General features: G+C 40.4%; 1 protein-coding gene across 6 annotated transcripts in view; it reads right to left on the minus strand.

The window, feature by feature from the left end:
- The window catches only part of LOC129768056 (amyloid-beta A4 precursor protein-binding family A member 2), a 32,648-nt gene extending 14,841 nt beyond the window's left edge, over positions 1-17,807 (minus strand). For 2 of the 6 annotated variants that reach the window (XM_055769449.1, XM_055769440.1), the window contains exons 1-6: positions 17,529-17,806; positions 9,409-10,392; positions 3,977-4,847; positions 3,357-3,843; positions 3,145-3,292; positions 2,808-3,062 (exon numbers count right to left, since the gene is read on the minus strand). In XM_055769449.1, the coding sequence (XP_055625424.1) occupies positions 2,808-3,062; positions 3,145-3,292; positions 3,357-3,843; positions 3,977-4,847; positions 9,409-10,176 (2,529 nt within the window). In that variant the 5' untranslated portion in view covers positions 10,177-10,392; positions 17,529-17,806. Of the gene's footprint in view, positions 1-2,807; positions 3,063-3,144; positions 3,293-3,356; positions 3,844-3,976; positions 4,848-9,408; positions 10,393-17,528 lie in introns of all 6 variants that reach the window. The other 4 variants (XM_055769459.1, XM_055769486.1, XM_055769478.1 and 1 more) reach the window with 4 other exon arrangements.
- Between the last annotated feature and the right edge of the window lie 4,163 nt (positions 17,808-21,970).

Below are 21,970 nucleotides of genomic sequence, written 5' to 3' on the forward strand. Positions count from 1 at the left end.
TTCAATGTAGCTAGATTGACGCAGCATTTACTTATTTTAAAAAAATAAAAAATCTGAAAGTAAATGTTTCAATTATCTAAATCTGGGTCTAGCTAGTTCTTCGTAGTCGATGATTGGCCGAATAAAGCAACATCTTCTTGCGCTAGTTCAGGGAAATACCAGTTGACTTGTACCTTCAAACTTCTCAAACTAGTCCATTGAATCCAGATGCCGTAAAGTCTCAAACTAGTCCATTGAATCCAGATGGATAAGCAATTCCAGTTCGTTCGCTATTTTGGTGGTCACACTGCAGAGCCTGTCGAACAAAAATGTTTCCAGCTGATCCTTCCATACCAGTTTCTACTCTTTGTCACGAATGCTAGAAGATAATCTTTCTTAGAACTGAATCCGATTGATGCTTCAAGTCTAGTGAATACATATGTTCATAAATAACTTCTTACTATTCGAGGTAGTCAGACAATAGCATATCAATGAACGTCTTTGGCACACTCTCTAACTTTTGTTTTGCATTTGGTTTGCCATCACAATTCAATCATCATGTTGCAGATAACTGCTGAATATGTATAGAAAACAATTAAAACAAACTCAGGAACCTCGGACTACGACTTCGCTCGAAGAGTCCCTATGCGAGAAGGTTATCGTAATTCCCGTGCCTGCAAGCAATCACACAAGACGCTGAAGCAAAATCTGGTGACTAAAAGACGTGCTCGAAAGTACGAAGGATGGATGACGAAACGTACGTAAACATGGATTTTGGACTGCTCTCAGGCCTGGAAGAAGATGTCCCCAACAAATTTAAGTCAGTCTTCGCTGATAAACTTATCAGGAAGTTCTTGAACTGGCAAGGGATTTGCAACTGTGGACAGAAACCCAGAGTCTTCGTCACAATCAAGATATGGGACTCGAAAATGTATAGGGAAAAGTGCCTGCAGAAACGTCACCTTCCGTTAATTAAGGCTCACAAAGGTCCGGTGAAGTTTTGGCTAGATTTGGCAAGCTGCCACTACAGTCGAGAGGTGATTCAGTAGAACCGTGGCATTGGGGTCGAGTACATTGATGAAGACCTCAATGCTCCCAATTGCCTCTAATTTCACCCTATCGAAAAATAATGGGCAATTAATTGTCAAGCAGGAATTGTGACTCGAAATGCTGTAGACATGAAGAGACCGTGAAATAAACTGGTCGCTGAGATTGACCAACAAAGCGTTGCACCGGAACAACAAAATTTTGAGCGTTAATAACTCCTAACCAACTGAACGAAATGGTATGATGTCCACTTCATTCGAAAGATAAAATCGTTATATGCGTGTTACTTATTGATCCAAAAACTTGCTTCAATAACTCAAAAATTATTTAGAAAGCAAGCTATTAAACAAAAATCTATATATAAGCGGATGTCAGCTCAGCAATCCATTTAGTTCTTTCTTTTGCATTCGCAAGGAGTAGTCATGAGAAAATTTTCGCTTGTAAATGCGCCCGAGCGAAGAAAAATATTCGCATACATTTGCGCAATCGGCTAGGTGTCCCAGTGACGCAAAGATTTTCAAAAGCATCAGTTTCTTTTCTGTTTCCGCATGGAGCGGTCATGAACAATCTCGTGCATTATTCTTACGAGAACAAAAAATAGTTATGTATCAAACTTCATCAGTTGCTTTTACAAAGCCACGCAAACCCAACAGTTCTATCCTGGACCACCAAATTCGATATAGTTGAATTTTAAGCTAATGTGTTACACTCGCGTTCTATATGATGAAGTCGAGACCAGTAATCAGGTTGATTCCATTTACGTCGGCTTTTCCAAAGCATTCGATACTGTTCCACATGGGTACTTGATTTGGGAAAATGCGATTTCTAGAACACATAACTGAATGGCTACACTCATATCTCACCAACCGTAAAGTTGCAGTGTGCATCAACTCAGTAACCCAACCGGAACCTCCACGCTCCCTGCCAGCTACCATGTACTTTGTTTTGGCAGAATTGGTGATAAGTCCCAACTTCGCCACTTCCCTCTTAAAAGGCCTGAAGGCCTCCTCCACGGCCCTACGGTCGATGATATCAATGTCGTCTGCAAAACCAAGAAACGTGTGCGATTTCGTGATGATCGTACCGTTTCTTCGCACGTTTGCTCTTCGTACTGCTCCTTCAAGGGCTATGTTGAACAGTAAGTTGAAGAGCGCATCCCCCTGCTTCAGTCCGTCTAAAGTAACAAACACGGCTGATGTCTCGCCAGCTATCCGCACGCATGACTTCGTACCTTCCAGTGTCATACGACTCAGCTAAATTATTTTTGTCGGAAAACCGTGTTCCAGCATAATCTGCCACAGCTCGTTTCTTTTCACTGAGTCGTATGGCGCCTTGAAATCTACAAACAGATGGTGAGTCTGCAAGTTATACTCCCGAAGCTTGTCGAGGATCTGTCACAGGGTAAACATTTAATCCGTTGTGGAACGCCCCTGTCGAAAACCAGCCTGGTATTCGCCACTGAAGGGTTCATCTAGCGGTCTCAATCTGAAGAACAGGATACGGGAGAGCACTTTGTATGCGGAGTTGAGCAACGTAATGCCTCGATAGTTGCTACAATCAAGTCGATGGCCCTTCTTGTAGATTGGGCATATGAGGCCTTCCAGCCAGTCGTTCGGCATTTACTCATCCGCCCAGATCTTTAGTATGATCTGGTGTATCGCATCGTACAGCCGCTCGCTTCCCGCTCTTAGAATATTTGAAATACTAAAATCGATCGAATATTGAGACCAACCAGGGCAGAAACACAAAAAAAGCATACAAACAAATCAAAGTCAACTAACACTTTTGAGCACCGGACTGGTTTCGCCCGGAGGCGTGAGTGGCTGCTGCTTGAGGTCCTCCTTTTCGGACCCCGTCGTGATACACTGCATCGAGCCGCCGTTCCCGTAAACACCCGTGATACCGAGGTTGTTGTTCACGGGCGATTCGGCGGACAGTTGCGTCCCAACGCCGGCCCGGATAGCGGTCTGGTTTTTGCTGACCAGAGACACCGATGGCGACCGTGCCGATCGGATCGTTGGCCGTTCCGTCCAGCTCTAACGTTTGTTTAAGACATGAACAGAACAATCACACTGATACAGACATTTAGGACAGGGGAAACGTGACCTGACGACCTACCTTGTCTTCGCCGAAACCATGCTCATCTAACCGCTGCTGGCCTAGGAGACGATCCGTCTCCAAATCGGTGTCCGCTTCCTCCTCGTCCGCACTCAACAGTTTCACCGGCTGATCGGAATCCAAACTCTCGCGGGATTTGTCGTATGATCTAGGATTCGAAAGTAATCGATATATTCATTGAAAAGCAAAAAAAAAATTTCATCTCTCCCAACCTGGGAACCCACACAGGAGATGCAGCCTCATCGGGTCCATGCTGCTCGGAGTCAAACGCCGAGATTCCCTCGGTTGAAGGCAGTATTTTGGTCTTCTGCAGAGCTGCTTTGATGTCTTTGATAGCCTCCTGTACCACGTCACTCGAGTCCAGTTGTTGGTCTTGCTGCTGCTGCTGCTGCTGCTGCTGCTCGGCAGCCATCATGATGGAAGATATAAAAGGATACCCCGACTCTTGCTCCACCCCAGCTGGCACACCAGTCTCGACCGCACCTCCAGCACTAGCCGCCAGCTGATGCTGGTCCATAACTATCGAAATCCCCGATCCGGGCAGAGGTAGATTGTTCTCAGTATCGGAAGCATGCCCACTGGAGAGACCATCCTCGAGGATTGGCATACTGCTATACAGTCGACCATAGTCCGTGGCGCTATCGTTAGTCCCACCGTTTCCTCCGTGTCCCGATAATCCATTCAGATCCCCGGAGATACCTGGAAAACATTGGCTCTATGAGTCATACAAGTTTTGGATATGAAGAGATTTTGGAATCTAAAGAAAACATCGCACATGCAAACAACGGATGTCAACGCAATCATTAAGAGAGGGGGGTAATTTGCTACCAACCATATTCATTCCCAATGTAGCGCAGGGACACTTCGGAGTCCAGATCGCCACAGTTCGAATCGTAATCGGTCGTCTCCGGCGAAAGAGTGAAATTTCTCAACTTACTATCGATGGAATGTTGATGCTGATGTTGGTGCTGTTGCTGCTGCTGATGATGATGATGATGTTGATGGTGCGCATGGTGCGACCTCTGCTCCAGCTCCGATTCACCGCCTCCGCTACTCCGACTGCCCGCCGAGTCAATGTACAGCTCGATATCCCTTGATTCCCCACCACCCCCTGTGATTGACCCGTAACCGACGTGAGCATGAGCGAAATGGGAATGATAGAAGCGTTGCTGAGAGTGCTGAGTGTCCGCATGGGGCGCGTTCGAGTTAGCATAATGGTAGTGATTGTTATTAAGCTTTTGATAGTACGGATAGCTGTTGCTGAGATGAATGTCATCAGAACTCTGTTCCACCCGGTGTTCGTCTCGCTGCAAAGGATCACCGGAATCCTCATCCCGCTCTATATCATCACTGAGATTCGGTTTGGTAGCCAGTCGCTGACCGACGTACGAGTTGCTTTGAGCATTCCGATTGATCCCATAGGAAAAGAAATAGTTTTCATCGTTCCCTCCACCACCGCCACTAAGATTATCGTTATTGGTTAGTAAATTCGTCGGTGTTTGATTGTGCTGATCGGCCTCTTCAAGCTCATTGCTGGATGAGAAATAATCGACGTACGTTTGATTGAACTTACTCTCGCTGGTCATAATCAAGGGCCGTCGGCCTTCGACGGGTTCGCCATCCTCGTTGAAATCGATCAATTCCGGATGAGATTGGGCCCTCGGCGTTTGATTGGCTTCCGATAAACATGGTGAAATCACCCGCTAAAAAAATAAACAACATCACGAAACATTATCATCTTCTCACAATGCATACAACTATCAAATCTATGATGATGATGATGACCCACTTCATACCACTACAAAAGTTTGAACAGACCGATTTAAAGCCTGTCCACGTTAAATTTCGGACATTTTTCTTTCAGTGTAGTTTATGAAATATTTTACTAATCAATGAAATATTTCACTTAAATGACAGCTGAAACCCTTCTCTTTATTTCGATGTCCAACATGTTTACATTCTTCTTCAGTTTGGTAAAATGGCGTCAAATCAAGTGGAAATACGCAAACGCATTTTGCGCAAACGGCAGTAAAATCCAACACTGTCGGTACGCGATCTCGCCAAAAAGCTAAAACTGCCGAAGAGTACCGTGTTTAGTGTGTGTAAATCGTTTGACCAGCGCTTAAATGTGGATCGGAAGATTGGAAGCGGAACAAATCGAAAAGTATGCTCCCGACAGATGGACCGAAAGGTGGTTACCATTATTGAGGAACATCCCAACCTTTCAGTTAGAAATGTGTCTCGAAAGGTTGGAAAATCAAGATCATATGTACAAAAAGTGAAGCAGAGGCATGAAGGCGTACAAAGTGGAAAAGGTGCCCAATCGTGATGATAAGCAAAATTTCACTGCAAAAAACTGTGGATGGGTTATACCTATGATATAACTGCAAGGTTGACGTTGGACTGCCTTCGGCTTAATAATCAATTGTATTTGTTCAATTAGCAATAATCCCACCTCGGATGTTGCTCATTGGGTACGATATCGCCGCTGCGCAAGGCTATCTTTTGTGTATTGATTAAATTATTGATTGAAATAGTGAATGAATGAAATTATTTACGGATTCAATTGCAAACAAATTTCAATTTAAGTTAATTCATGCATTATGATAGTTGTTATCGCAGGAAATAGTTATCAACATTTTGCCTAATCATCAAACGGTATGCGTAGAAGTTCAGTGAGCTGGCGACATGAAGGGATATCTTCCAATGCAGTCTTGAATAATAGAGCCAAAGCGTTGCATTTGTGATAGCAAAACGAATTCTGGAGCGTAAAAATGTTTGGGGGTATAAAAGTATTGCCGATTTGAATGTATTTGCATTGCCGATTCTCCCAACTTCTTGGTTTCGGCATATGTATTGGGAAAACACATTCCGGTTTGCAAAAATGCAAGCGAGTACAAAAGTACTCGTAGTTTGCATCTTCCCCCAGGCTTCGTGGTTTCGAAGACTGTGTTAGGGAAACATTCCAATTTGCAAAAACGCAAACGAGTACGAATGTTCCCACTGCTTGCTTCTAAATTTCTATGCCGATTTCTACAGGCTCCATGGTTTTGAAGTCTGGGTTAGAGAAACATTCCGATTTCCAGAAACGCAAGTGAGTACAAAAGTACCCGCAGCTTGCATCAATTTTGCAATGTCGATTTACTCAGGCTCCATGATTTCGAAATCTGTGTTTGGGAAACATTCCAATTTCCAGAAACGCAAGCGAGTACAAAAGTACCCGCAGCTTACATCTAATTTGGTATGCCGATTTCCACAGGCTCCATGGTTTCGAAATCTGTGTTTGGGAAACATTCCAATTTCCATATGCAGTTGTGGCCGAAAATCCGAATCTTTCGTCTCTACCGGCACTATCAACAAAGATGTCTACGAGAAGGAATGTCTCCAGAAGCGGTTGCTACCATTTATAAGAAGTCACGACTCTCCAGCGTTGTTTTGGCCAGATTTGGCCTCTTGTCACTATGCAAAATACATCCTGGAATGGTATAATGCACATGAGGTCAAATATGTGCCAAAAACAGCAAATCCACCGAACTGTCCAGAACTTCGCCCAGTGGAAAAATACTGGGCTCTGATTAAGCGAAAACTATTCGAAACTAAGAGGAAAGCGAATGGCATTTATGATTTCAAGAGGGGATGGAAAATCGCCGCCGCCACCATATCTGAGGATACTGTACGGAACCTAATGGCAGATATTCCCAAGAAAGTTCGTGAATTTTACAGACAACGTAATTAATACCGAAGTAAGCTTTCCTTGTTTTAGATATAAGTCTGTTTTACTGAAATAAACAATCGGTTTTATTGTATTACGTGATTTTTTGTTTTACTGGCATCATCTTGGTGTCCGAAATTTAACGTGGACAGGCTTTATCTTATAGATAATATTTATGTTTAAATTATAATCAAGAGACCAGTATTATAAAACAAAAATAAAACCGAACTGACTCTATTACAGGTATGAGTTTCTATTAATCGAATACAATAGGCAAATAACTAGACAAAAACTGATAAAAAACCATGATTCTATCCGTATCGACATTGACATAATCAATACTCACCAATTGAAAAAATTTGCGATTGGTTAAATGAGTAATCTTGACATCGATTTTTCATCATTTCGATTTTTTCAACTTTATGTCTAAAGTTCAGTAAATATCAAGTGTAATTGATATTTTTATCATTTGTGTCCATTTGAGGGGGCCGATTTTTAGATCTCACCGACTCCCAAAATCAGTTTTCGTTTATGTCGACCCCAAGGGGTTGATATCGACAACATTAAGAGAGATAGTTTACGACAATTCTGAATGAGCTTACCCCATTCCGGTTTCCACTTCAGACCCCACAAAAAAAAAATCATCGTGTGTTAGTATTCTGCCAGTGTTTACTATTACCATAAGTCCAGGATTATCAGATGCGCGCGAGGCTCAAACTTTCGTAGATATCGCTCGTTATGATTTTTTTTTACAATATACATGAACAAAAAGAACATCATCATCATCATCATTATCAGTACGAACATGGTAGTTTAACCTGTGAATGAATATTGTAAATTTTCATCAATTGTAAACATGAATAAATTATTTAGCAAAAATTTGATAAAAACCAAAACAGATTTTACGTATGAAATACACATTGAGCCTGAGCTTGGGGAGACTGTACACTTCGTAGTTGCTCTCCGTGATTGACCTGAACCAGAAAAATTGCACAATGAACATACTGAATGACGCTTGGGAGTAGCAAACCATTCTTATTGTGCAAGTTTCGACCTTTAGATAGTCAATAACGACGCAGGCTGCCATACAAATGAAACACAAATTTCTATATTACTCGAGAATTAATCAAGCAAATGAATGTAAATGATTCTATGGTGGTTAGATAATCCTCCCCCCTCTCTTAAGGGGGGCTGCCATACAAATGAACCACAAATTTCTGCATTGCTCGAGAATTAATCAAGCAAATGAAACCAAATTAGGTATATGAAGGTTTTAGGGCGCAATAAATGTTTTCACGGTGGTTAGACACTCCACCCTCCTCTCTAAGGGGGGACTGCCATACAAATGGAACACAAATTTCTGCATAACTCGAGAACTAATCAAACACACGAAACCAAATTTGGCATGTGGAGGTTTTATGGGGAAGAAACATTCTAAGGTGGTTCGTTACTCCTCTCCCCTCTCAAATGGGGAGACTCCCATACAAATGAAACATAAATTTCTGCATAACTCGAGAACTAATCAAGCAAACGAAACCAAATTTGGCATGTGGAGAGTTAAGAATGCAATAAATGTTTCTATGGTGGTTCGACACTCCTCCCCCTCGCTTTGGGTGGGCTGTCATACAAATGAAGAACAAATTTCTGCATACCTCGAAAACTAATCAAGCAAATGGAGCCAAATTTGGCATGTGAAGATTTTAGGGGGCACGAAACGTTCCTATGGTGAATAGACACTCCTCTCCCCTCGCTAAGGGGAGAAGAGGGGAGAGGTCTGTCTTTATTCTATCATGTTTTCTGTATCAAACATTTATTCCTTGTAACGGAGAAACATGTTATTGGCAAGTGGTTGAAAAATCTTGAACGAGAATTGGTCGATGTTAAGTCAGAGCGGACCAAGTCGCAAAAGTAAAAGTTTCTAGTTATTGATTGCATTAGGTTAAACCTTTTGTAAGCTACATTCCACGTTTATCAGATTTGGAAAATCACGCGTGCTGCAGGAATAACTTATCGAAATTATTTTAAACGCTCAATGAAAAACCCTTACAGCACCAAACTTCAAACTGGTTTTTTTCGAAATCATAAAAATGTCACATGGTCCGATCTGACTTAACACCGACCAATTGTGTCTGAAAATAATCTGATATTATAATGATCAGTTTTGGTAGAAGTAATAGGAATTTTATAGTAAAAGGCAAATTCAACGGGATCAATTAGAAGATCAATCAATGAACAGTTCTGCGATTGGACTCATGAACTTGCGCTTAGTATGAAAACGTGAATGTTTGAAGGTATTGATAACAAAAAACAAATTTTGGGCTGGATGAAGTTTGCCGAGTCAGCTAGTATGAAATAAGAACATAAAATAATTATCAGCGTGCAAGCAAACAGTACTTACCCTGTCAATTGTTCAAATTCGCCATCGGTGCCATCGGAACAAATTTATTCCAATTTCAGACGCATATTTTCCACAAAAAATCTCTTTAAATCTGCACTAAACAGGTATACAAACCACCATGTTCGCATAAAAACGGTTGATCTATATGACATACCTTCGGAAATCCCGGCCGTGGTCTCCCGGGTGGCTTTCCACCTCCTTGTTCCACATCCTCCCGATCGATATTACCGAACCTCCGCGGAGAACCCTCGTACTCCGCGATCGTCAACCCGCCGATAATCCGCTGAATCTTCGTGCTATCCACATCGTAGTAATTCCTCTCGTCACCATCGCCGTCCCGTCCGGCAGCACTACTACCCCCCCTGTCGGAACCGCAGCTGTCCTCGTTCTCCGAGGGCACCGGGGAACTCCCTAGTATACCTTGGTCCCCACTCATCCGCCAGTTGTTCCCTACGGTATCGATGTCGTCGAACACAACCATCTCTCCGTCCGACAACAAAGAGAACGACGAGAACGCAGCCTCCCGTTGGTGCATTTGGTACTGACCAGGGTGCTCCTGCAGCGAATGGACCTGCGTTGGGCTCGACGGGTTGGTAGAATTATTACTGTCATTGTTGCCCCCACTTCCGACCGGACTGCGGCCCACCTTAATCTGATGGTGCTGCATCAGGGTGCTGTGCTGGTAGCGCATCTTCGTGTCCAGGTCGGTAAGATCCGGCGAGTTTAGCACCGTACTGACCGGGGTGGTATTTGGGGTCCTGTTGGTCGCCCTCATTTCCCACAGCAACCGGTCCGAGTCTTTGTTGTAGATTGTATAGTTTTGGGGTCGGCCTGGAGGACGCGGCTGACCGGCGCCTCCACCACTCGGTGCTCCCCCTGGCGGAGGAGATGATTTGAGCTGAGTTCCGTTTGAGTAAGACATCCTGCCGTCGATTGTGGATTGTGGTTATTTGCTTGCTTGTAGGGCTTGTTGTGCGAAGCTTGCCACCTCTTGATTAAATGCTTATTGTTTTCGCGTGTACGATTTTAACGTAAATCAGTCTTGCATAATTGCTGAAGATTAATAAATTGTCGCAAATTGTCAATGGGATGCCATGGAAGAGGAGTCATATTTCCAGAAGCTTGATGAGTGAGGAATCTGCGAAAGAAAAAGATTAGAAAAATTGTAAAGGGTTGTATCCAGGACACGACCGCATATTTTTGAAGTAGAACTACGCAATTACATTATGGAATCCACTTGTTTACCACTTCGAATGTTATTTTAGAATGCATCGAAATTTCTGTAATAGATTATGTTCTTCGTTACAAAAAAACAAATCGATGGATACTTTTACGTTTGATATGATGCCTAGGATTACCAAAATATGTGAACGGAAGAATTGTAAAACGATCATTGTATTTTACATTTTCCTCTGAAATTGTAGCACATCTTATGTTTATGTAGTTCTCGAACCGCAAAAGTTCATTCACCTCTAGTATTTGAAATGGCGATTTCCCAGGCTTCTCAGTTTAATAGTACGTTTTAGGGAAACATATTACGGTCTGCACAACGACAAGCGAGTACAAAAATACTCAACATCAAAAAACACCCCCGACTTGCATGTATTGACGTAGGACTACGTCTTTTATTTCTATACCGGGGTGTAAAATCAAAGTTTCGAAAACGAAAGCGTTACGCCGGAGAACGAGATTTTGAGCGTTAATACCTCCTAAACAACCGAACGAAATGGTATGACACTTCATTCGAAAGATAAAATGTCCACGATTTATATACTTGTTACTTTTTCATTCAAAAACTTGTTTCTATAGCCTTAAAATTGCTTTCAAACCAGGCTATTGAAATCACCAATCGGTATATAAGCGAGCGCAGCTCGGAAATCCACTCAGTTATAATTGAACAGCGATTGGAGCATGTTGTCGCTGTTGTGATGAAGCTAACTTCGTTTATCATGAAAGCGCTGATGAACGGTGTCACCAAGAGCCTGTTTGTGCACCTTAAGCCAGAAGGGAATCCGTCAGGAGGAGAGTGATGCCACAAACGGTTTCGCGCGGAACTATTTTCGCTTGGTTGCCATCCAGCGTCAAGAAGATTCCGGAAACATGTTATCGTTGCTGAAAAATAATCTGCCAGTTCCCCTGGGAATTGAAAAAAACATTCAAGCGAAAGAGTTTATTTTAATGTTTACTAACCATATAACACTGCGATCAAATATATTTGGTTTTGTGATTTTTCAATCAAGTGCAATGAACAGGAGGTTATCGAGTTAGAATAGTGGGCTTCGAGTATCGAGGAGAATCTGGAAAGATGTGATCGTTGCTGAAAAATAATCTGCCAGTTTTCTTGGATCTGAATATTACATTCAAGCGAAAGAGTTTATTATGTTTTCTATCCATATAATACTGCGACCAAATACATTTGGTTTTGTGATTTTTCAATTAAATGCGATCAACGTAAGACCACGTCTTTCGGTGCAACGAATCTTATAGCGAATTCGTTTTTAAAACTGAGTCAGTGCCAAACTGACTCTGTAATAAAAAAACGTTTTCAGTTTCACGAATGCGTTGGTTTGTTGGTGTGCGTTATATAGTCTGATTTGTTTATATTTACGACGGCAAATGTACAGTGTCGACGTCTGGTGGTGATATTAGTGCTTGGGAGGTAAATTGTTCTCCATCAGATCAGAAGGGCCAAGTGCAGTGTAAACATATAAAAGTTTGAATGAAAATTTGTACTTCATATTGTTCGATTACCTAACACATGTAGTTCTGACACTCACTTAACCATTTGTCGATGCATTTCCTGTTTGTTCCACTAATAATTACTATTATAATATAAAATCATCATTAGACACAGTTTTCGTTCAATATGTTTCTGCGATATCGGAAAAATCCTCTTATTTAATCACATAAAATAAATATTCGATACGTTAAAGTAAATTTTCATTCATAATTTAGATTTTGAAATTTATTCCACCTGAATATCCATCATTATTTTCACCTCCCAATGAAAGCACACGTAGCTCAATGCCGTCTACTCGAATATACTCTTCAAAATCAGAATCCGAATTGGATTACGCTTCCAACAATACAAAAGCAAAAGCAGCAGGTTTTCCATTTTCATAGTCATTATTTTTAGATTTTCCAAAATAATATTCGGAACTTGACAGTTCAGTATAGTTGTATTGGTGAACCCGAGTGCCAACCCGTGAAACATCTCAGTGCGAAACTAACAGTTTTCGGGGCGAACTAGTGCGACACTGAGTGCGAAACTGAGTGAATAAAAAAACGTTTTGACAGCAGTTAGTGCGGCACTGGGGTTGAAACTGAACAAAAACGAATTCGCTATTAAGAAGGAATTCCCGCTCTACGCGCACTGGCAAACGATGTTTACTCAACGATTTCTCAAACGAGAAATGAGTGTTGTGAGAAAGGATGAGCGAACGCAAAAATTATGTAGACTGATTTGATGCAACAGATATTTTGTCTATTGGAAATGGAATACAAATCATAACACAATACAATACAATATTATGTATTATACAACTTTCGTGTGATTGCTTCTTTCGCTGAATATTGTGCCTTCCACGTAACGCTCTCGTTTTCTAAGTCCCCCAAATATTCATTTATTCATTCATTCAGAATTGATTCAGATGCAACTAAAAACAAATGATCACTAAATCAACGATAGTCCTACGTCCCTTGCAGTTATACCACAGATATAATCCACTTCCACTTTTTGCAAAGTGGATTTCCCCAGGCACATAAATTTTGAAGTCCGTGTTAGAGATTAGCGAATTGTAATGTATAGCATATCAAACGAATCTTAGAGAATTTCCGATTCGATTGGTATGCAAAACATGAGAATTCGTTCACAGTGAAAATAGTTATTAACGTTAACCTTATTTCATAAAAACGTGACCTGTTTTCTGATTTGACACCCTTAATGTAAGACGTAGTCCTACGTCAAAATACTCTACAAAGAAATATTTTAGTGCATGAAAAGAAACGAAACGAAAGCAATGAATACTGCGACAACGGGTGGAATGTTTTGTATATGATGTTCTTGTATTATAAACATCGAGTTTGTTTACACATGTTTATGTTTGTGTATCATTGTTCGTGTTTGGGATAGACATTCAACACTAGTGAAATGGACAGTCACATCCATAATCACATCCAATGCATGATGGAAAGTGATGGGAAGAATACTGAACTCTTTTTTATATTGCTTTCTCTTTGTGTTCTATTTCAGTAACTGGACGCACAAACACTGAGAGAGAGTGAAATTATTCATCCCGCGAGCGATAAACCTCTACGCTTCGTATAACATGAACACTGTCCATATCCCCCCACTACATGTCCATTATACCCGCACCGATAAAAATGTTCTACTTTTCGGCCTGCTTTATTTTCAGTAAAAAACATGGAAAAAACATTTTTATAAAACATTTGGCCACTTATTTCGAAAATCAGTATATTGAACTGTAAGAAACTGCTTTAAATTTTTTGAAAACATGAGTTTTCAAAGATACAATTAAAGTTTTCCCGCGGGTAATACGGACAGGTGGTTCATTTGTATAGTTACATTTTGCATTACAGATTTCTGTTAATGAGGAAACCTTCTACATGTTATTCTATAATATTTAAGCCACCCTATGACAATGAATACTGATCAAAAGTGGAAAAGGGAAACAAAAACCGAAAATCATACATGATTCCGCGTGTGGAACTCCAGCTGCTTCGATATTAAGCATTTTGAGTGGTTCAACCCATTACTGCCCAGGTGTAGGTTATGTTTACTTTGCGACTTTTGCGGGAGACTCGAACTTTGCAAACTTCAATACACAACAAAACAAAAATGACAGATAAAATGACACTGACACAGAAAACACTCTTAAATTATCATGTGGTATCATTTAAAATGCGCTCAACACTTTAGTTTCATCAAAAACAGTTTTTCAAAAACGGGCATTTTTGCGTATTAATTTTCATACGCATTTTTGAGTGGAAAATTTCAATTATTGAAATAATTTTACTGGTGGGGTAAAATGGACAGTTTCCAGTGGGAGTAAGATGGACTGCGAAAAGAAGCTGACTGGAGCCAAGAGCAAAATAGTTGATGGTCTGTCCGTTTATACTGCTGAAAAGTACGATATCACTTCTAGGTGGATTAATTCGATTTTTTCATCATTTAACCGACATTCGTGATGAGTTCAGACCTTGGTTGAAAAAAATTATTCCTCTCGCGATCGATAAACCTCTACGCTTCATGTATTTTAAACCTGTTCATATTACTCCCACTATATGTCCATATTACCCGCATCGAAAAAATGTACTTTCCGGTCTGTTTTAATTTCAGTAAAAAACATTGAAAAACACTTTTTTGTAAAATATTTGGCCAACTAGGTAGAAAAACAGTATATTGAATTGCAAGAACATGTATCAAAGTTTTGGGAAACATGAGGTTCCAAAGATATAATTGAAGTTATTCCTAACATGTCCATTTTACCTCCTCTTCCCCTATGACCATCGCGAAACGTACGTACTTTAGATCCTCTTCAACACACTTCCTGTAGCGCTATGATGTCAACCTTACGGTTGTTCAATAGTTTGGAAAGCAAACGAGTACTTCCGATGAAATTGAGAGATCGGCAGTTCCATGTCCCATGTTTCCAATCGTTAATACATTTTCGTTACCTGGGTTTATGTCGACTAATCCGGTCAAAATTTTCTTGTGTATCGTTTGTTGTTTGTTTTTTTTTTGTGGTGCGACTTGCAAGGTCTACCCACTATCTCGCAGGAGGGCCATCGCAATACTGCTGTTTTACGTCACGTGTACCACCAGAACTGAGCAAAGACGCTTATGGCGACGTCAATTCGCTTAGAGCAGCTTTCTCATGGTTTTTGTGGTTTTTCTTGGGGACTAACAATGTGCATTACTCAATCCCACCCCAGCCTAGATCAGGGGTTCTCAAAGTGATCGATATCGACCCCTTGGGGTCGATGTAAGTTTCCCAGGGGTCGACAAGATGCTGTATAAGTGTTACGTGAACCAACTCGTTAGATGAATGACTAATATTTTAGTGGAAAGTATTGAATTGTGAAAATTGTATTAATACAATAAACATTCACTAACTGGGCGAAAAGGGAAGACCAGTTATCGACATTCGCGTTTTAACTGGTCCGGCACGTTAAACGTCGAATAAAATCGAGGGAAACTTCAATGAATTGTTCGATTCGTGTTGATTGGATAAACCAGAGGATTCCAATGGAAGTTTCGCATTGAGTGCAACAACAGGTATGAAATATAATTCGAGGAAATTATTTTTCTGATATTTAATCAATGTTTTTGTCATGCGAAAATAATGTCAATTTTCATAACATTTCAAATTACATTCGAATGCCCCTCACAGCAAATTTTCCATTTGAATATGACGTCGATTGTTTACAAAATTCTGCCTTTTAACTGGTCCAAGGGGGGTCTTCGTAGCCACTTGGTTACGCGTTCGCTTACTAAGCGATCGGTCGTGAGTTCAAACTCAGGGCCCTCAATTGACCATCTTTTTGTTGTTATAGAATAACTACGTCCACGCAAACATCATCAGCGATGGAGATCGATCCACGGTCGAAAATAGATCGATTCATCCATACAACTGCTCTGCTCTGCAAGAAGGAAGGAAGGAAGGTATTGAATTAGAGAGACTTTAAACTCTGAGAGTTCATTCGTCTCTTTCTGCAAGAAACATCGGGCTGCTGTTCTATAAATAGCCCAACAATGATCAATATCAATTGTCTCCGCTGTCCGCTCTGCTGAACAATGGAAGAACGGAAAGAATACCCTTACGCCGAAATAGCTACTACTGTGTAATTTACCATAATGTAATGGAACAGAAAAATTAACGCCTAAATGGCTACTACTATCTACTGTGTAATTTACAGTTTATAGAAACATAAACATATGTACATGTACACGATTAAAACCCGGCTCTGTTACAGCTAAAATGCTAATGAGCCTAATAAATAAATAAATGGGATAAAAAAAAAACTGGTCCAAGGACCAATTAGCGTTCGCCCAGTTAAAAATCAGACCAGGACCAGACCAGACCAGCGAACGATCACTGTAATTATTAATTACATTAATATTTTCGGAATTTTATGTCTATTTATAGATGAGAAAATTTCATGAAGTTTTCTCACTGACCATCCACAAAGTTTTTGGCGGTCTATGGTGTCATTTCATATGGAAAAGGGGTCTCTTATCCAAAATAGTTTGAGAGTCCCTGGCCTAGATCTTTGGCGATAATATTTCTGGTCCGAACAGAAATCGAACCCGAGGTCCCAATCTTGGCAAGCGCCACGTTTACCACCAGGCCATGGAGATCACATATTCATCGCAAATAAGTTTCATTTTAAGATAAATCTCGACTCTGTAAACGTTTGGTGAAGAGTGATGAACAGAAAAAGCCTGTTTCATATCAGAACTTCTTATTCGACTATTTGACTATCGTCTGCATATTCCAATCAGAAAGTAAATTCCAATAGTATTTCCCTATTATATGGGAATCCAATTGAACATGCCTACAATAACCATCTCACACGTATTAACTGTACCAATAAAATCTCGGCATTTATTGATCGAATGAAAATGTCACTCAAATGCGTCTGTTCACTTCGGCCTCTAAAAAAAAATTCTTCTATTCCCAACAAGAATCGTCTTTTCGATTTTATGCAAACCTTCTGAAACCGGCGGCAAACTTCAAATACTCGAACGTGACTGCAATGACAAATCATCAGTCTCTCTAACCAGGACGCGTTCAGACACCAACCGAATGCAGCCGCGAATCATCACCATTAATGAAAATTGAACACAGCTGAAACCGTTCGAGGGTATGATCTAATCTTCAGCACTATATGATTAAAGTTTGTCACTGCGGAGCAGTAATTAGAACCCTTCCAAGATGAATCAACCACCTCATTTCCATACAAAGCTGAAGCAAATTGAGCCACTGTTCCCTGACTGCATACACATCCCTACCAGCTAGAATGCATTCAGACAATCGAGCATTGAAATAATCCTAGACTTGCTGTTCCATGCCACTCTGGCCACAATTCCAAACAAGAAAATTACTTCTATTTTCGGAAGTATTTTCTTTTTTCTCGCACTCTCTTTCCCTAGAAAGGCTAGGAAAAATCAATAATGTATCACTCCCCCCTGCTTGGGATCCTTACAAAAAAAAAAAAGATATCAAACGTTTGTAGACTCCGAAAACTCACCTTTAGTAGCGTACTCGGAACGATTTCCTAAGGCGTCGCATAGATCCGCTACAAGCGGAAGCATCCTTCCGGCTTATCTATCCGAAAAAAGGTCCCAATTCGTGGGTTATTTCACCAAGCAAGAAAAATCGAAAATCGCTGCCCGTCGCTTGCTTATCACTGGAGACAATTCTTTCCCTTCGTCTTTTTTTTTTGCTTTGCTTGTCGGTTTCCTTTCGCTCTTCGCTGATCACCACTATCAATCGACGACTGAATTGGAAAACAATCACACAAGCAAATCTCCCGTTTCGGCTCTCGCCGATGGTTTGACGTTTGACAGGTGTTTTATTTCCACATGACTGTGTGCGTGTGTATTGCACAGTGTGGCTAGAGCAGGTGGGTGACGTCTTTAGAGAACCCCCATTGAACTGACAGGAGCCAACATATCGGGTATCCCACTGACATTTTCCCTTTGTTTTCATATGAATTGGGTATCCCACTGACAGTTCTGCTTGAGATTTTGCTAACGATCCTAGCATCAATCATAGCACCCGGCTGGGCTAGAGGTATGGAATCGCAGTCTGTTTGATTGTGGTAACAAAATAAAAATGTGAAAAAACGTCACTGCGTTGCACGCTGTACCAAAACCTTGAACTTTTTAATGCTTTAACTAGTGATCCCCGATAATCGTTCGATTAATCGATTAATCGAATACTTCCTACAGAAATCGAACATTAATCGAACGAATACTGCGCAGCCAATAATCGAAGCAAACGAATAATTTACGTCGATTAATCGATTCAAACCCGGAGAAAAAAAAACCAACGGCCGCTGCAGTTTTATCCTGAAAATCAATCATTATCTTTGACGCTCCCCTAACTGGTAAACGAAGCTCAATTCCGTCAACGCGAATTGAGCTTCGTTTACGAGTTTAGGGGAGCGTAAAAGATAATAATTGATTTTCAGGCGGGATGTACCCTTTTAATTTCAAAAAGCGGGGATTACTTGTTTTAACCCAGTGATTTGCAACCAAGGGATTGCTAAGATGGCCGCCTTTCTGTAGCCAACATAGAAACTCATGAGCATAGAAATCATAACCTGAAATTAAAATGCAGTAATGTTGATTGCCAATCGCCAAGAAAGCTTCCGGGTGGGTATCTAAACATCGCTTGCTAAAGGAAACTATCCAATGTATTCAATTATTAACATATATGACTTCAAACAGTAAACAATACGTGAGCCCCCTTAGCGCGAGCCCAACTTTATGCTGCCTACGCTCAATTTGCATTGGTTGGGATAGGGATGCCAGAGCCCCGTTTGCAACCAGTGGGGAATTCCGCCCAAGTGGGGAATTTGATCATTAAAAGAGGGGATTGTGTAAGGGAATATTGCACATTTACTTCACTTTCAAGATGACAATGATTAGCAAAATTTGCCATCCTCGGCAAACATTTCCAAATTTGAAATGTAATGTTCAATTGAACAACTTCGCAATGTTTGAACTCACGACTCACGACAGTGAATGATGATGGAACAGACGACGAAACAGTACAGAAGACCATAAAAAAGGAAATTGTACAACATTTGTTAAGACTTTTTACAACAAATTAAACTTGAAACATATTTTCTTTATATCAGAGAACAAGATTTGGACATGGTTTGAAAGGCCTTCCGACTGACGGTGATTAAAGTTCCGGATCAATTTCAGAACAAAGTCATCAGTCTACAATTGATCGATACTCATCCTAATATGCGGAATAAGCGTTACGGATGTTGTTGTTTTTTGCGTAGTATTTATGTTAATCAGGATTTCTTACAATGCTGCTGATGGAAACAAAACACCGTAATACCAGGGACAAACATACAGCTGTACTTGCGTTGTAAGCGTTGTACAGGTACTATCGTACCATGATAGACATACTTTGGTTGTACATTGTACCGCATGTCAAACTGACAATCAGGAATTTAAATCTATTGCATTCGGGTTGACGACGGAATGGTGTCGACATCTGGATACGACATTCGTTTGTGTGAGGCCAACTCTTCTCTATCAGATTAGTCGACCCTAAGGCAGTTTTCAATTACTAAAATTTGTATAAAATTTTTTTCTTGGCATTGTTTGCCTACTAGAAGTACGTTGTTCTGACCCTAATTTAAACTATTTTCTATAAATTTCCAAATATTCTCACCAAAAGTTACCATTATAATATAAAATTATATTTAAACATAATTTTTGTATGATATTTTTTCACTACTTGCATGCAAAAGTGATTTTCATTTACATGGAGTACTAATTTGATTTGGGAAAAATAATTATCATTCATAGTTTTTATTTTGAAAGTGGGTTCATTTCTTCTGCAAACCCATATTGTCATGCCTACTCCCCCGTTTCGTAATACGAAGCTCAATGCCGTCAACGTTCTTGCTTGTTTATTTTTTGTATCTTTATTTCTTCAGGATGCTGAATCTAGATTTTGGGAAGATGAAGTACCAAAGTTTAGTGATAAAAAGTTCAAAAACACGTTTCGGGTTGACAGATGTACGTTTAATTTGTTGGTCAAAAAATTACATCGCCTGCAAAGAGAAGATACTATTTGGCGGTCTGCTATTCGGTTGGAGAAACGCATCGCTATTGCCCTGTATGCTTTCAGATCGTCAGCGGAATATAGAACTATTGGAAGTCTATTTGGTGTAGGAAGAACAACTACGGGTGAACTGGTCATTGAAATCTGCAATGCGGTTGTAGATGTTGTGCAACACGAAGTGTTTGACGCATACCCACCAACCTCGGAGAAGATATCAGAAATAGTCGGTGGCTTCGAGAAACTGGGTTTTCCACAATGCTACGGTGCCATTGATGGATGCCATATAGAAGTCAAAGTACCAAAAAATGAGGCAACCGACTACTATAACTTCAAAGGATGGCATTCGGTTATTCTGTTTGCTGCGGTGGATCATCGTTACCGGTTCACAACGTAGGAGTTCCTGGCCGTTCAAATGATTCAACTATTTTTGAGAACTCCAAACTCAAAAAAGTACACTGCACGAACGAGACATTTAAAGCGCATTCGAAACTAATCGAAGGGGTTGTAGTACCGATGCTGTTGATCGGCGATTCGGCTTTCAGACTGTCAAACCAGGTGATGAAGCCGTTTCTATTTTCTGTAGATCAGCCGGAGCATGAAAAGTTATTTAATTATCATCTCTCAGCATGCCGACGGGTTGTAAAGAATGCTTTCGGCCATCTGAAGGCCCGTTTCAGAAGAATCGGGAAAGGTTTGGAGGTCGACATAAATAATGTCAATACAATTATCAAAACTTGCTGCATTCTACATAACCTATGTAACAACCACAATGACCATATTAACAAAAAATGGATGATCCAGCTTCAAACCTTAAATTCGAAGCAACAACCACAAAGAGGATTGATAGTAAGAAACGAAAACGCATCAGCATCCAGGATTAGAAACGCACTGATGGTACATTTCGGTAAATATCACAGGGAAACTGTCCCATTATCTCCCTCTATATTCACCGCAAACTTTTTATCAATTTCTGTATTAATTTGATTTTTTGAACATGTTTTATTTGGTTCAAATTTCCAAGTACACAATTCAAATTTTATCGACCAGCTTGCTCATCAACGCGTTATTTTCTTTCATGTGCTCGATTATTTGAAGATCTGTAGTCTTGGAATGCTCCATAAAAGTAACCATATTTTCGTTTTCTTTTATAGCCAATTCCAACAATTTTTCCTGCACATTTTGTTTTCTCTTTTTAGGAGCGGAATGCCTGCGGCTTGATGATGGCAGTGTTGGTGATGGCGATGATACTGATGATGTCGGCGCAGAAGGTGACATAAACATAGGTTGAGCGAATGTGTCGTTCTCCGGGTTGTACGCTTCATCTAAATACTCAGCATCGCAGTAGTCATCATCTGGAACAAAATAAAAGATATTGTTAGTTGCTTCGTTAATGCCTGATATAGATCAAAAAACTGTTTTCAAGTTGAGTGAAAAACTATAAAATTTGGCTGGAATACTTTCCAGAAGATGCCGGATGAACTATCTATTCTATCATGAATCAGAACCCAACTCAAATTACTCATAAATCCAAAGCTGCTTCAATGAAAATGAATTTGAATGCTAAGACTGAGTGGTTATTTACATACATTCACGTTCCGCGCATGATTCTGCAAGGTCTCAGTTTGATTCTTTTCAGAATAATTATACCAAACAGGTCATTTGGACCACCGCTAAAGTCACCCATTGCATGAGATATGATACTATATTTGTACGACTCAAATTGAAAGGGAAGTTCTTATCTCACATTTAATAAATTGAAAATGGTAAGGAAAGCTTTCTAGATTATGTTTAACACAAGAGAAAGTCGATCCATGCAGTCTCCTTCTTTCGAAAATTTACTGTCAAAATTACTTTTAACTTACCGGAACCAATCACCTC

The sequence above is a fragment of the Toxorhynchites rutilus genome, chromosome 1 (assembly GCF_029784135.1).
Source record: "Toxorhynchites rutilus septentrionalis strain SRP chromosome 1, ASM2978413v1, whole genome shotgun sequence".
NCBI lineage: Eukaryota > Metazoa > Arthropoda > Insecta > Diptera > Culicidae > Toxorhynchites > Toxorhynchites rutilus.